Genomic DNA, 16,342 nt, shown 5'->3' on the forward strand with positions numbered 1-16,342 from the left:
CCAATCAGGCCTGTATGGTAGAGTGGCCAGTGGAAGCTATTTCTTGGTCAAATTTGCCAAAATGCACCTGAAAGACTCTCAGACCATGAGAAACTAAATTCTCTGGTCTGATGAGACAAAGATTGAAGTCTTTGGCGTGAATGCCAGGCATCATGTTTGGAGGAAATCAGGCACCGCTCATCACCAGGCCAATACCATCCCTACAGTGGTGGCAGCATCATGCTGTAGGGGATGCTTTTCAGTGGCAGGAACTGAGACACTGGTCAGGATAGAGGGAAAGATGAATGCAGCAATGTACAGAGACATCCTGGATGCAAACCAACGCTTCCCATCCAACCTGATGGACCTTGAGAGGTGCTGCAAAGAGGAATGGTTGAAAGTGCCCAAAGATAGGTGTACCAAGCTTGTGGCATCATATTCAGATAGACTCGAGGCTGGAATTGCTGCTAAAAGATGCATCAAAGTATTGAGCAAAGATTGTGAATACTTAATACATTTGTATAAAAATTATAAAACAACTTTGTAGAATTGTAGAATTGGCCGTAACATAAAAAGTGGGTAAGTGAAGCACAGTGAATACGTTCCGGATGCACTGTTGATGCTCCCTATTTAGAAGTCTTAAAGCACAGGTGTCAAACTCAAGGCCCGGGGGCCAGATGTGGCCCGCCACTTCGATTTATTTGGCCCTCGAAAGCCTGGAAATAATATGTATCAATAAAGTACTGCAACTTTTCTTACTACCGTATTTTTCGGAGTATAAGTCGCACCTGCCGAAAATGCATAATAAAGAAGGAAAACAACATATATAAGTCGTACTGGAGCCCGGCCAAACTATGAAAAAAACTGCGACTTATAGTCCGAAAAATACGGTAAATGTATTCTTTCTATTTTGGGAGAGAAGAGAAAAAAATATATGTACTCCATGTAATCGCGAATTATGTGAACTTAAAGGGGAACATTATCACAATTTCAGAATGGTTAAAACCATTAAAAATCAGTTCCCAGTGGCTTATTATATTTTTCTAATTTTTTAAAAAATTTTTACCCATCACGCAATATCCCTAAAAAAAGCTTCAAAGTGCCTGATTTTAACCATCGTTATAAACACCCGTCCATTTTCCTGTGACGTCACATAGTGAAGCCAACACAAACAAACATGGCGGAAAGAACAGCAAGCTATAGCGACATTAGCTCGGATTCAGACTCGGATTTCAGCGGCTTAAGCGATTCAACAGATTACGCATGTATTGAAACGGATGGTTGTAGTGTGGAGGCAGGTAGCGAAAACGAAATTGAAGAAGAAACTGAAGCTATTGAGCCATATCGGTTTGAACCGTATGCAAGCGAAACCGACGAAAACGACACGACAGCCAGCGACACGGGAGAAAGCGAGGACGAATTCGGCGATCGCCTTCTAACCAACGATTGGTATGTGTTTGTTTGGCATTAAAGGAAACCAACAACTATGAACTAGGTTTACAGCATATGAAATACATTTGGCAACAACATGCACTTTGAGAGTGCAGACAGCCCATTTCAGGCGCACTAAGAACATATATTTTTCCACAATTTCAGCACTCAGGTTAACCATACCTAAATAGACACAAAATACTGCATTACACAAGACTACCCGAATGTACTCGAATGATTGAAAAAAATTAATGTTTTTAAGCTAAATTATTGGTAAACACAGTTTATGTATAATAATTTACGTAAAACCGCGAGTAATGAATAAAGTTTTCATCAATTAATATATTCTGTAGACATACCCTCATCCGCTCTCTTTTCCTGAAAGCTGATCTGTCTAGTTTTGGAGTTGATGTCAGCATCTGCTTTGAGTGTCGCAGGATATCCACACATTCTTGCCATCTCTGTCGTAGCATAGCTTTCGTCGGTAAAGTGTGCGGAACAAACGACTGACCATTTCGTCGGCTTTCCCCACAGCCTCGTATTTTGAACAAATTTCGTCCAATTTCTGGCCACTTTTGCATCTTCGGGCCACTGGTGCAACTTGAATCCGTCCCTGTTCGTGTTACACCCTCCGACAACACACCGACGAATTCGCCAAAATTCACCCATTTAGAGTTCGGAAATCGGTTAAAAAATATATGGTCTTTTTTCTGCAACATCAAGGTATATATTGACGCTTACATAGGTCTGGTGATAATGTTCCCCTTTAAATATTGTCTAATTATGCAAAAATATATGATCAAACATTCAAACCATTCTTTAAATAGAAATAAATACTAATAATGATTTCAAAGCAAGTTATCCATCAAATGGTGCAATGTAAAAGTAGCAATAGATTTCATGGTCAAATTGTGAAATTGACTGTGGTTTTTACAGCATTTTTCTCTAAATGAAAAAAACAGTACTTTTTTTTTTACTGTAATAAACTGTGGCGTCGTTTTGGCATTTACAGTAATACACCGAATAAATCTACAGTTGATTTGCGGTAAGAAAAAACAAAAAAAAGTTTACTGTAAAATGGAATAATTTTTTTTATTTACAGTAAAAAAATCAAATTTTACAAGAACATTCTGGCAACTGAGCTGCCTTTTTTACCATAAAAACAGCAATACTGTTTTTCCATTTATAGTAATATACACTACATTTTGAGGTAAAATTTATGCAACTAATCATATTTTTTTTTACATTTTAGTTTTAAAAATGTAAAAATCTGCTAACAAAATGCATAAAAAAATGGTGTAATAATTTACTACATAAAAATTGTGTAATTGTGGTTTGGTTGGTAGAGTGGCCGTGCCAGCAACTTGAGGGTTCCAGGTTCGATCCCCGCTTCCGCCATCCTAGTCACTGCGGTTGTGTCCTTGGGCAAGACACTTTACCCACCTGCTCCCAGTGCCACACACATTGGTTTAAATGTAACTTAGATATTGGGTTTCACTATGTAAAAGCGCTTTGAGTCACTAGAGAAAAGCGCTATATAAATATAATTCACTTCACTTCACTAATAACAGCTATGTTATGTCTGGCCCCCTCTGGGCGATGTTGCCCTCAGTGAAAACGACTTTGACACCTCTGTCTTAAAAGGGTCTATTTTAGCAGCATGATAAAAGGGAAACCTGACGGTCCATAGCGAAAACACAAACCAGGTGTAAAGCTTACACAGAGTGTGTACCATTGATGCAGAGCGACAGTGAGGGCATCTGTGTGTCGAGCAAACACTTGATGGAGCACAAAGGTAACATTCACTGCTGCACCGATGCTTTGAAGTACATCACTGAAGCCTGTATAATGTTATCTCCTGGATACGTTCCCATGTCATTGTGGCGGGGTTTTGTATCTGAAGCGTTTCATGTATTTCAGCCACAAGTAGATGAGGTAAACGCTTCTTTTGAATGTGGAAAAACAGACTCAACTATCTAAATCAGGCGATTCAAAATAAACAGCATCACGGTTTGCTAAAAGGAGTCTGATTTTATCGTCAGGGGGCCTGCTTTGACATTAAAACAAGTAGTAAAGCACACAAAAAGACAAGGGAATGAATATTTCTTACCTTGGGTTTTGAATCCAAACGGAGGCAAATAACTGCTGACTTTTGCGAGTCGCTTGAAGTTGGGGTCAAGAAACATGGGTGCTGCCTTCATGAACCTTTTGGGAGACAGAGGAAAAAAGGAAAGGGGCAGGAGGAGAGTTGATTAGTCCAGATAACCTAAACATGTATTCCAACATGCATAACGTAGTTTCTGGACCATAGGACGCAGCGGATTATAAGGCTCACTGCCGATGAATGGTCGATTTTCTATCTTTTTTTCATACAAAAGGCGCACCGGATTATAGGGCGCATTCAAGGTTTTTTTTCTAAAAAAATGTATGTAGTCCACTTCCTTGTGGTCTACATAACATGTAATGGTGGTTCTTTGGTCAAAATGTTGCCTAGATTATACACCATGTGCAGAAATGGCTATTTTTGGGACGGTATCAGATCCCCAAATAAGGAGAAAATGTAAGGATAGTATCGCCTTTGCATCCTTATTAGCACGTAGGAGAATTTTGCTGGAGTGGAAGTCACCAGTCTGCCCCAAAGCCTCCTTATGGCTTAAAGACCTTATGATGTATTTAGATCTGGAGAAAATAAAGTTCAATCTTAGGGGGGCACCTGGGAAGTTTTATTCTGTTTGGGGCTGTGTGGTTGACTACATAGCTAAATTAAAGACGCTACAGGACACATGAAAAGTTCACCTTTCATAAACCAGCTTCCTTTTTGTTTTTTGTGTTTTTCTGTTTTTTTTTTTTTTTTTATTTATATTTATTCTGGGTGTATATTTACTATCTGCCTATGTTGAGAAGAAAGTGATGTACTAATTATTTTCCATTTGTGACTGTACCTTTAACTTACTGTATGTAGGACCTGGGGGGGGTGGGGGCTATGTGTGTATGGGGTATGTGTCGGGTTGTTGTTCTTGGAAGTGGGTGGGAAAAAAAGGGGAAAATGTGACTACTGTTCTATTGTATATTGTAATACCTGTCAAATTTAATAAAAACATTTATTAAAAAAAAAAATGTTGCCTAGATTATGTTTACAGATCATCTTCAAGCCGCTTTCTGACAGTCGCTTCAGGATGCGCCGTTTTGTGGGCGCTCTTATTTACGTGGCTCACCTTCGACAGCGTCCTCTCCCCGGTCATCTTTGTTGCAGCGGTGTAGCGTGCAAGGACGGGAGTGGAAGAAGAGTCAAAAGATGGAGCTAACTGTTTTAATGACATTCACACTTTACTTCAATCAGTAACGGAGTAGCATCTTCTCATCCGGAAACAACAACTGTTTTCCCGTGAAAGTTCAGACCGGAATTTTCTAAGAACTAAAGTTCCTTGGGTGAATAATGTAAACTCACTACACCGGTATGTTTTAGCGCTTTCATGGCGAGTTTACTGACAGATGTAAGTAAGAACTTTACACTACTTTATATTAGAAATGGCAACAGTGGAGGGTGAATGTCCCATAACAAGAAGATGGAGAAAAAGAAGCTTATCGACTACGGTGTCGGCACGGACTACAATAGCGGACGCGCGCAGATCAGTAGGTACTAGAAGGTAAGAAAAGTTTATTTTGCATAATATTGCGAAACAAAACGCCAGGTAATAGGTGCCATTTTGCGGTCCTTATATACCAGGGGTCGGCAACCCAAAATGTTGAAAGAGCCATATTGGACCAAAAATACAAAAACAAATCTGTCTGGAGCCACAAAAAATTAAAAGCCATATTACATACAGATAGTGTGTCATGAGATATAAATTGAATTAAGAGGACTTAAAGGAAACTAAATGAGCTCAAATATAGCTACAAATGAGGCATGATGATGCAATATGTACATATAGCTAGCCTAAATAGCATGTTAGCAGCTTGCAGTGCCCAAATATGTCTGATTAGCACTCCAACAAGTCAATAACATCAACAAAACTCACCTTTGTACATTCACACAGCTTAAAACGTTTGCTGGACAAAATGAGACAGAAAAAGAAGTGGCGTAAAACACGTCCAAGAAAGTCGGGAGAAAGTTATACATGTAAACAAACTAGGGTGAGTTCAAGGACCGCCAAAATGAGTAGGACAAAACGGCGCTCGCCAAATACTCGAATCAGTGAAGCATGTTTAATACAAACAATGTACTTTATAATAGGGAGGTTTGTGTCATGTTTGTCCTCCTACAGAAACCATATTAACACAAAAAATATATTTTTTCCCCTCATCTTTTTCCATTTTTCATACATGTTTTAAAAAGCTCCAGAGAGCCACTAGGGCGGCGCTAAAGAGCCGCATGCGGCTCTAGAGCCGCGGGTTGCCGACCCCCGTTATATACCATGGGTGTCAAACTCTGGCCCGCCGTGTAATTTCACTTGGCCCTTGAGACGATATCAAATTAACGCTAAAGCTGGCCCGCCGATCCTCCCGGGAGTCTTCCAAACACCAGCCAGCCAAACGAGTGCTGGTCCAGTCACATAACATGTGCGGCTTCTGCACGCACACACATTAGAATGCAACGCATACTTCATCAACAGCGATACAGGTTACACTGAGGGTAGCCGAATAAAAAACTTTAACACTGTTAGAAATATATGCCACACTGTGAATCCACACCAAACCAGAACCCTTTGCAGCACTAACTCTTCCGGGACGCTACAAGGTGTGTGTGTGGGGGGGAGGTTTGGTGGTAGCGGGGGTGTATTTTGTAGCGTCCCGGAAGAGTTAGTGCTGCAAAGGATTCTGGGTATTTGTTATGTTGTGTTTATGTTGTGTTACGGTGCGGATGTTCTCCCGAAATGTGTTTGGTGTGGATTCACAGTGTGGCGTATATTTCTAACAGTGTTAAAGTTTTTTATACTGGCACCCTCAGTGTAACCTGTATCGCTGTTGATGAAGTATGCGATGCATTCGCTCATGTGTGCATACAGAAGCCGCACATATCTTGTGACTGGGTCTGAACGATGTTAGAATGGATGAAAAGCGGATGTGACGATAGCTCGTAGAGTACGTTAAAGGTTAATTTGTTCAACCTTGGCCCGCGGCTTTGTTCAGTTTTAAATTTTGGCCCACTCTGTATTTGAGTTTGACACCCCTGTTATATACGCTCTTTAGTAATATTCATTTGTTGAAGCACATCAAGCGGTGCGGCTTCATAGCTTACCAAAGTTGTACTAAAACATTTTTGATAGATTTTTGAGCGCCGTGTGTAATGTTCTATATTTTTCAATGGAACATATAAAATGTTGGTGTTGCCATTTCCTACTTGAGTCATATTGCAGTCTACACCTGTCTTATGTTTGACTGCCATCTACTGGTCACACTTCTTAAACCATGTACCAAATCAAATAGCGTCGAGGTCGGTAAGCAAAACCAGAATTATCATTAGGAGCACTGGGTTATAAGGCGCACTGTTGAGTTTTGAGGGGGGAAAAAGATTTTAAGTGCGCCTTATAGTACGGAAAATACAGTAGTCTAATAATAATTCAGCAATAAAACTGCATTTGACGGACAACTGGAAAAGTACTCGAGGCCAATGTTTAAGTACTCTGCGACCTGCACATTCCAGCATCTCTTCTTCCTCATCCTGTGTGTCCGTATGTATACCGCCATGACAAATTGATGCTGGCAAATCAAAAGCTATTTCCTGAGAGTCACACCCGGGACCGAGTGCTGAAATACACGTCAGCTCTTCGATTGGGTCTGCAGGATGGATGTGTGTTTATTTGACCTTAAGCTAAGGTGTGGTGACACCAGGGGAGACAGCCACTCAATCTATACATCTCTTTCAGATTGTTTGCACAGATAGAACACCAAGGCTTTTCTTCAACCCATTTCCGAAATCTAAATGGGTGAATTTTGGTGAATTAAACGCCTTTCTATTATTTGCTCTCGGAGCGATGTTATTTTCCGTTTTTTCGACTGTTTTCCGTACCTTGGAGACATCATGCCTCGTCGGTGTGTTGTCGGAGGGTGTAACAACACGAGCAGGGCCGGATTCAAGTTGCACCAGTGGCCCAAAGATGCGAAAGTGGCAAGAAATTGGACGTTTGTTCCGCACACTTTACCGACGAAAGCTATGCTACGACAGAGATGGCAAGAATGTGTGGATATCCTGCGACACTCAAAGCAGATGCATTTCCAACGATAAAGTCAAAGGAATCTGCCGCCAGACCCCCATTGAATCTGCCGGAGTGTGTGAGCAATTCAGGGACAAAGGACCTCGGTAGCACGGCAAGCAATGGCGGCAGTTTGTTCCCGCAGACGAGCGAGCTAAACCCCCCTGGATGTCTTGGCTCACACCGTCCCGAAAATGATCAAGAGAAGAATATCGACCCTAGCTTCCCTGGCCTGCTGACATGAGGGTATGTCTACAGAATATATTATTTGATGAAAATTGGGCTGTCTGCACTCTCAAAGTGCATGTTGTTGCCAAATGTATTTCATATGCTGTAAACCTAGTTCATAGTTGTTAGTTTCCTTTAATGCCAAACAAACACATACCGATCGTTGGTTAGAAGGCGATCGCCGAATTCGTCCTCGCTTTCTCCCGTGTCGCTGGCTGTCGTGTCGTTTTCGTCGGTTTCGCTTGCATACGGTTCAAACCGATATGGCTCAATAGCTTCAGTTTCTTCTTCAATTTCGTTTTCGCTACCTGCCTCCACACTACAACCATCCGTTTCAATACATGCGTAATCTGTTAAATCGCTTAAACTGCTGAAATCCGAGTCTGAATCCGAGCTAATGTCGCTATACCTTGCTGTTCTATGCGCCATGTTTGTTTGTGTTGGCTTCACTATGTGACGTCACAGGAAAATGGACGGGTGTATATAACGATGGTTAAAATCAGGCACTTTGAAGCTTTTTTTAGGGATATTGCGTGATGGGTAAAATTTTGAAAAAAAACTTCGAAAAATATAATAAGCCACTGGGAACTGATTTTTAATGGTTTTAACCCTTCTGAAATTGTGATAATGTTCCCCTTTAAGGCTGGATAATTAATCAAATTTCGATTTCAATTATGGTTTAAAATGAGCATAAAATATTAAATAAATAAATAAATAAAAGATTAATGGGCCGCGCAAAGTGCATGCAAATTCCGGATTGTGAAAGAGATGAGGAACAAGACCATGGTTGCTACAGCGCTAGTATGCCTAATGACTAAACTCAAACAAAAGAAAGGTTTCTGCACAATAATCACCTTCAGGCAATAATTGCAGGTGGCGAGGTCTGCATATTTCGCAGCGTTGTTTATTCAACTTGCTACCAGAACAAGAAATATCAGCAGCATAATGACCAAACATGGCAGAAAATAGGTTGTAACTTCTATCCAGTTTCTTTTCCGTGCACCCGAACATGTCTCTAGATGGCCTAATTATCCTCCGGCTTCAAAGCAAAGCATGGAGATTAATGCGAGTCATTGAGCCCTGACCAACAGTCAGGCACTGGCTCACTTCCTGACCCAGCAGAGACAGGGGGCTGCTTGTTGTCAAATAGTGAGGGCTCGCAAAACAGCCAAGAGGCTAAAACGCATTGTCTTCATTTCCTCTGCTAAATCTCTCTCTCACTGGCAATATTTTCATAACCGTGCCACTTGGAAGTTCACGGCTAACACTTGATTAAGGACTCCAGTCCAAACAGTTTGGGCTAAAACGGAGGGAGGGTAGGTGTGGAAAATTAATTGGAGTGTAGCGAAGAAGACAAACTTGTAGGAAACAGAAGATGATTAGGAGACCTCACTATTAGAGGTATCCTTTTCACCCTGTCAGCTACCTGGCACACCGATTGACACAGCATTTCTTTCTTTAGTTTATTGCAAACATGAACACACTTACATCATAATACATCACACAATTTCATATCATTTCATTTTACATCAGGGGTGCTCACTACGTCGATCGCGAGCTACCGGTCGATCTCGGAGGGTGTGTCAGTCGATCACCAGCCAGGCATTAAAAAAATAGTCCTAAAAATGAGCGATCATAAATCTTCACTATGACGTCACTTTCGTCACTTGATTGACATTCACGGCACCCGAGGGTCTTCTGAGATGACGCTGGCTGCTGCCAGCTCATTAAAATTACGACTGGAAGGCGAGAAACACTTTATTTCAACAGACTCTGGCGCCGTACCTGTCGTCAAAACTCCAAAGACCGACTGCACAGTTGCACTAACAAAATAAGAGTCTCAGAAAGCTGGCGTGCACAAGCTAGCAAGCTACGGAGTTTGCCGACAATGTATTTCTTGTAAAGTGTATACAAAGGAGTACGGAAGCTGGACAAACAAGATGCCAAAAACCAACCACTTTCATGTGGTATTGGACAGAAAGGAGGACTTTTTTCTCCTCCATTCGAAAATGCGGACGTTTTTAGCACCACTGTCTGATTCCAATCAATGCAAGTCATCAGAATCAGGTAATACACCAACTTATATTCTTGTCTTCATGAAAGAAAGGAATCTATATGTGTTAAACATGCCTGTATTATCTTTAAACACCTTAACTTGTTAACAATATTAACTATATGTGTTAAACATGCTTGTATTATCTTTAAACACCTTTAACTTGTTAACAATATTAACTATATGTATTAAACATACTTGTATTATCATTAAACACCTTTAATTTATTTACAATATTAACTATATGTATTAAACATTCTTGTATTATCATTAAACACCTTTAATTTATTAACAATATTAACTATGTGTTAAACATGATTGCATTATCATTAAACACCTTTAATTTATTAACAATATTAACTATATGTGTTAAACATGCTTGCATTATCATTAAACATCTTTAACTTATTAACAAAAACATATATTTCATAAATAAGTAAATATAAATTATATACAGGTAAAAGCCAGTAAATTAGAATATTTTGAAAAACTTGATTTATTTCAGTAATTGCATTCAAAAGGTGTAACTTGTACATTATATTTATTCATTGCACACAGACTGATGCATTCAAATGTTTGTTTCATTTAATTTTGATGATTTGAAGTGGCAACAAATGAAAATCCAAAATTCCGTGTGTCACAAAATTAGAATATTACTTAAGGCTAATACAAAAAAGGGATTTTTAGAAATGTTGGCCAACTGAAAAGTATGAAAATGAAAAATATGAGCATGTACAATACTCAATACTTGGTTGGAGCTCCTTTTGCCTCAATTACTGCGTTAATGCGGCGTGGCATGGAGTCGATGAGTTTCTGGCACTGCTCAGGTGTTATGAGAGCCCAGGTTGCTCTGATAGTGGCCTTCAACTCTTCTGCGTTTTTGGGTCTGGCATTCTGCATCTTCCTTTTCACAATACCCCACAGATTTTCTATGGGGCTAAGGTCAGGGGAGTTGGCGGGCCAATTTAGAACAGAAATACCATGGTCCGTAAACCAGGCACGGGTAGATTTTGCGCTGTGTGCAGGCGCCAAGTCCTGTTGGAACTTGAAATCTCCATCTCCATAGAGCAGGTCAGCAGCAGGAAGCATGAAGTGCTCTAAAACTTGCTGGTAGACGGCTGCGTTGACCCTGGATCTCAGGAAACAGAGTGGACCGACACCAGCAGATGACATGGCACCCCAAACCATCACCCAACCATGCAAATTTTGCATTTCCTTTGGAAATCGAGGTCCCAGAGTCTGGAGGAAGACAGGAGAGGCACAGGATCCACGTTGCCTGAAGTCTAGTGTAAAGTTTCCACCATCAGTGATGGTTTGGGGTGCCATGTCATCTGCTGGTGTCGGTCCACTCTGTTTCCTGAGATCCAGGGTCAACGCAGCCGTCTACCAGCAAGTTTTAGAGCACTTCATGCTTCCTGCTGCTGACCTGCTCTATGGAGATGGAGATTTCAAGTTCCAACAGGACTTGGCACCTGCACACAGCGCAAAATCTACCCGTGCCTGGTTTACGGACCATGGTATTTCTGTTCTAAATTGGCCCGCCAACTCCCCTGACCTTAGCCCCATAGAAAATCTGTGGGGTATTGTGAAAAGGAAGATGCAGAATGCCAGACCCAAAAACGCAGAAGAGTTGATGGCCACTATCAGAGCAACCTGGGCTCTCATAACACCTGAGCAGTGCCAGAAACTCATCGACTCCATGCCACGCCGCATTAACGCAGTAATTGAGGCAAAAGGAGCTCCAACCAAGTATTGAGTATTGTACATGCTCATATTTTTCATTTTCATACTTTTCAGTTGGCCAACATTTCTAAAAATCCCTTTTTTGTATTAGCCTTAAGTAATATTCTAATTTTGTGACACACGGAATTTGGGATTTTCATTTGTTGCCACTTCAAATCATCAAAATTAAATGAAATAAACATTTGAATGCATCAGTCTGTGTGCAATGAATAATATAATGTACAAGTTACACCTTTTGAATGCAATTACTGAAATAAATCAAGTTTTTCAAAATATTCTAATTTACTGGCTTTTACCTGTATATGAATGAGGAAGATCCCCACGACTTGATCAATTGAAAAGTAGCTCGCCTGCAGAAAAAGTGTGAGCACCCCTGTTTTACATCATGCCCGAAAAGGAGTGGGAAGAAGCAAAGCTTATTTAATCCTACCCCTTTCCCACTTCAAAGCGTTTACAAATATATAAAATCATTTACTGACCTTTTTATATAATAAAATAACATCTATGAATTAGTATACAACAGTTTTGTAATATTTAATTAATTAATTAATTCAGTCATTATTAACATACTGGGATGAAGAATATCTTATTTTCAATAAGGTTGGAAGTATTTCTCATCATTCTTCTTCTTTGTACTCTGTAAGCACTATTATTTTGAACAACCTCTTAAACTGGATCATATCAGTCCAATTTTTAACTTCTTTACTTAATCCATTCCATCATTTAATTCCACATACTGATATGCTAAAAGTTCTAAGTGTTGTACGTGCATATAAATGTTTTAAATTATTTTTTCCTCTAAGGTTATATTTCTCCTCTTTAGTTGAGAAGAATTGTTGTACATTCTTTGGTAGCAGGTTATAGTTTGCTTTGTACATCATTTTAGCTGTTTGCAATTTTACCAAATCACCGAACTTTAATATTTTAAGGGTTTGTATGTTCTCTATATCCAACATTATGCATTATTCTAACTGATCTTTTTTGTAACACGGTTAGCGAATGTAGCGCACATTTGTAGTTATTTCCCCATATTTCTGCACAATAACTCCGATAGGGTAACACTAGCGAGCAGTAGAGAATATGTAGTGATTTTTGGCCCAGGACATATTTTGCTTTATTCATTATTGAAATGTTTTTTGCCACCTTATGTTGTATGTTTTGTATATGAGATTTCCAGTTCATTTGATCATCTATTAATACTCCCAAAAATCTAGTTTCTTTTACCCTGTCCATGTCTACTCCGTCTATTTGTATTTGTGTATGATGCTCTTTTCTACTATTACCAAATAGCATTATTTTAGTTTTACTGAGATTCAAAGATAGTCTGTTTTTGTCAAACCATCTTTTTAATTTGTTCATTTCTTCTGTTATTATTTGTATTATCTTCTGTGTGCTCTCTCCTGAACAGAAAGCAGCTGTGTCGTCCGCAAATAAAACCAACTTTAAGTCCTTCGTAACCTTACAAATGTCGTTTATATAAAGATTGAACAATCTTGGTCCCAGTATTGATCCCTGGGGTACACCACAGGATATATCTAGCCGTGTTGACTGATTTTCACTCATCTTCACATATTGCTTCCTGTTGGTTAAATAACTTCTTACCCAATTCAATACCAAACCTCTGATGCCATATCGTTCTAATTTTCGTATTAAAATACATACCTGCCAACTACTCCGGTTTTCCCGTAATTAGTACGGTTTTCATCAACCTATTCCGGGTTACGGTTGCAGTGATAAAAAATACGGTTTTTCATTAATTAAAAAAAAATTAAAAAAATTTAAGTTTTATTCACGAAATCGCGTAACAACAATGACAATCAACACTGCTTCCCGTAACTTCCTATCGAGCCATTCCGAATGCCATGCGCGAGGCTATTTATAGCACCGCTGCCAAGCACGAGGCACCTGTTGCCATTGTTTCCAAACGAGCGAACGATCATGGAATCAGCCGGAGAAAAATCGCAAACGAGTCTTAAACCGAAAAGAAAACTGCAGTCATTCCGTGAAGAATATTCAAAAGCCTATCCGGGAATAATTATCCGTTCCAAAAAGGGTGAAAACTACGCGAATTGCACCTTGTGCAGACAAGATTTTTCGATCGGACACGGAAGAATTAGCGACGTAAAAGACCACGTTGGGACAAAAAAACACAAGTCTAATGCCGTTGCTAAATTTGGATTTTAGCCACAAAAAGGTAATGACACCAATGTTATCTATTGGAATTGTTTAGTACTGTTATACTGTTAAAAGTGTTTATACTATTTATGCTTTCAAGTCCAAGTTGAAGAAATCTTGTTAAATGTTGACAGCATAACTACCAAAATACAGAAGTATGTCCTTAATATTTTTGCAGTGCTATTTCTGTTGAAAAGTTAAAATGATTACATTAGAGATGTGATGTGCCACTTTTCAAGTGTCTGATGGCTTAAATTAATTTTCATTAATTTTTCATATTTTGAATTCTTTTGAAAGGCTTACAAAAAAACTACATTTGAATTGTAATTCCATGCTATTGACAGGACTATTAATTTTAATGAAGTTAGCTTACCATGTTTACAGTATGATAATTGTGATAGAAATGTGAATTTTAGGCACAGAATATTTTTTACAATTGAACAAGGCAGTAGATTATACAAGCTTGGACAGAAAGTTAATAATGACACCAATTTTTTTTTTAATTGAATTGTTTAGTACTGTTTTACCATTTGTTTACTGTAAAAAGTGTTTATACTGTTTATACTTTCAATTAACAAATTGAAGTCTTGTGAAAGGTTGACAGGATAACTGGCATTAACTGTCAAAATAATTTCAAACTATTGAAGTTAGCTTACAGAATAAACATGTCAATCAACCCATATGATTTTTGCTGTAATATTTTTGTTTTGAAAAGTCACTGTGACTGATAGAAAAGTGATGGTTTTAGCAACATTTTAACCTGTCTGAATGCTAATAATCATTTTGCGTCGGCCTGAACCCCCCACCAGGACTTTGTCCTGGACCTACCGGGGCCTGCGGCCCCTGGACACTAGGTTTTTCTGATTTCAAAAGTTGGCAGGTATGAAAATATCATGATTAATTGTGTCAAATGCTTTTGTTAAGTCCATGAATACTGCGGCCGCACATTCTTTACCATCTATTGCATTGGTCATTTCCTCTGTTATTTTGATTAATGCTATTGATGTTGAGATATTTGCTCGGAATCCATATTGGTTCTCCACAAGCATCCCATTAACATTAACTCAAACATTTAGCTTGATCTATTTTCTCTAGAGATGTCCGACAATATCAGGCTGCCCATGTTACCGGCCGATAAATGCTTTAAAATGTAATATCGGAAACTATCGGTATCAAAAAAGTAAAATGTATGACTTCCTAAAACGCTGCTGTGTACACGGACGTAGGGAGAAGTACAGAGCGCCAATAAACCTTAAAGGGACTATCTTTGTGTGCCGTCCCAATCACATAATATCTACGGCTTTTCACACACACACAAGTGAATGCAAGGCATATTTGGTCAACAGCCATACAGGTCACACTGTGGGTGGCCGTATAAACAACTTTAACACTGCTACAAATATGCGCCACACTGTGAACCCACACCAAACAAGAATGACAAACACATTTCGGGAGAACATCCGCACCGTAACACAACATAAACACAACAGAACAACTACCCAGAACCCCTTGCAACACTAACTCTTCCGGGACACTACAATATACACCCCCCGCTACCCACGACTGTATATATCGGTATCGGTAATTAAGAGTTGGACAATATCGGAATAAAGCAAAAAAGCCATTATCGGACATCTCTAATTTTCTCCTCACATTAAATCCCCACTGTCAGAATGTTTTGATTTTAGGGTCCATTTTACCTTTCAAGCAATCTCTAAAATGTGCACAATTGCGTCAATTCAACACGTGTGGGATTGGACAAACTGTGCTTATTGACCAGTATGGACTAACTGGGTTGAACAATGTAGTAATCAGTGGGCTCCCCTCTGGGATTGTGTGTCGTACAAAATGTTGACGCGACTTGTCAGCTGGTTAGAAAAGAAATCATTAGCAAGGAGGACATGGGTATGCTGGAGTTATATTCTTTACCTAAAAAATATAAAATCACACTGGCAGGGCTCGAATTTAACCACGGAAACGACCGCCCTCGTCATTTGGCGTAACGCCCTAAAAATTTACCAAGATCCGTGGGAAGAACGTGCCGTGACCGCCCTTGAGTTTTTACTCGTTAATGGACTAGGGATGTAACAGTAAACGATATAATGATAATTCGCGATAAAATTCCCAGACGGTTAGTAATACGACTAAATTTGTAATTACTGAAACCCCGTCATTTATTAATGTTTTTTAGGCACCACAAAGTCAGGCGCATGCGCACTAGCGGTGTTTGACTTGATAATGATGGCAGACAAACTACACGGACTTTGCTACGGAGATTTCCCCTCGGAGTAAACGGAACCAAGCAGTTGGTTTAACGTCCTTTTCCCTCGCTTCCCGCCGTGTGTTTAAGAGTGCACTGCTGTGTTTAGATGGAGACAGGTGTGGACAATATTAGAGACACTTGTGCCCAAAGTATACAGCAAATGAGAAAACTATCTGATGTTGCTTTCATTTTCTCAACACAGCGTCCATCAGCTGCCGTGACAGAGTTATTGAGGTGAGGAAACATGAAGCAGGTGATGTGTCGTGAACATTGTCA

The 16,342-nt window shown here is 39.6% G+C and overlaps 1 protein-coding gene across 3 annotated transcripts in view; it reads right to left on the reverse strand.

Annotated features, from left to right (window-relative positions):
• The window catches only part of st3gal3b (ST3 beta-galactoside alpha-2,3-sialyltransferase 3b), a 223,481-nt gene that overhangs the window by 104,329 nt on the left and 102,810 nt on the right, over positions 1 to 16,342 (reverse strand). For all 3 annotated transcript variants that reach the window (XM_061941399.2, XM_061941391.2, XM_061941383.2), the window contains one exon: positions 3,521 to 3,615. In XM_061941399.2, coding sequence (XP_061797383.1) covers positions 3,521 to 3,615 — 95 coding nt within the window. The remainder of the gene's footprint in view (positions 1 to 3,520; positions 3,616 to 16,342) is intronic.

The sequence above is a fragment of the Nerophis lumbriciformis genome, linkage group LG03 (assembly GCF_033978685.3).
Source record: "Nerophis lumbriciformis linkage group LG03, RoL_Nlum_v2.1, whole genome shotgun sequence".
Classification (NCBI taxonomy): Eukaryota; Metazoa; Chordata; class Actinopteri; order Syngnathiformes; family Syngnathidae; genus Nerophis; species Nerophis lumbriciformis.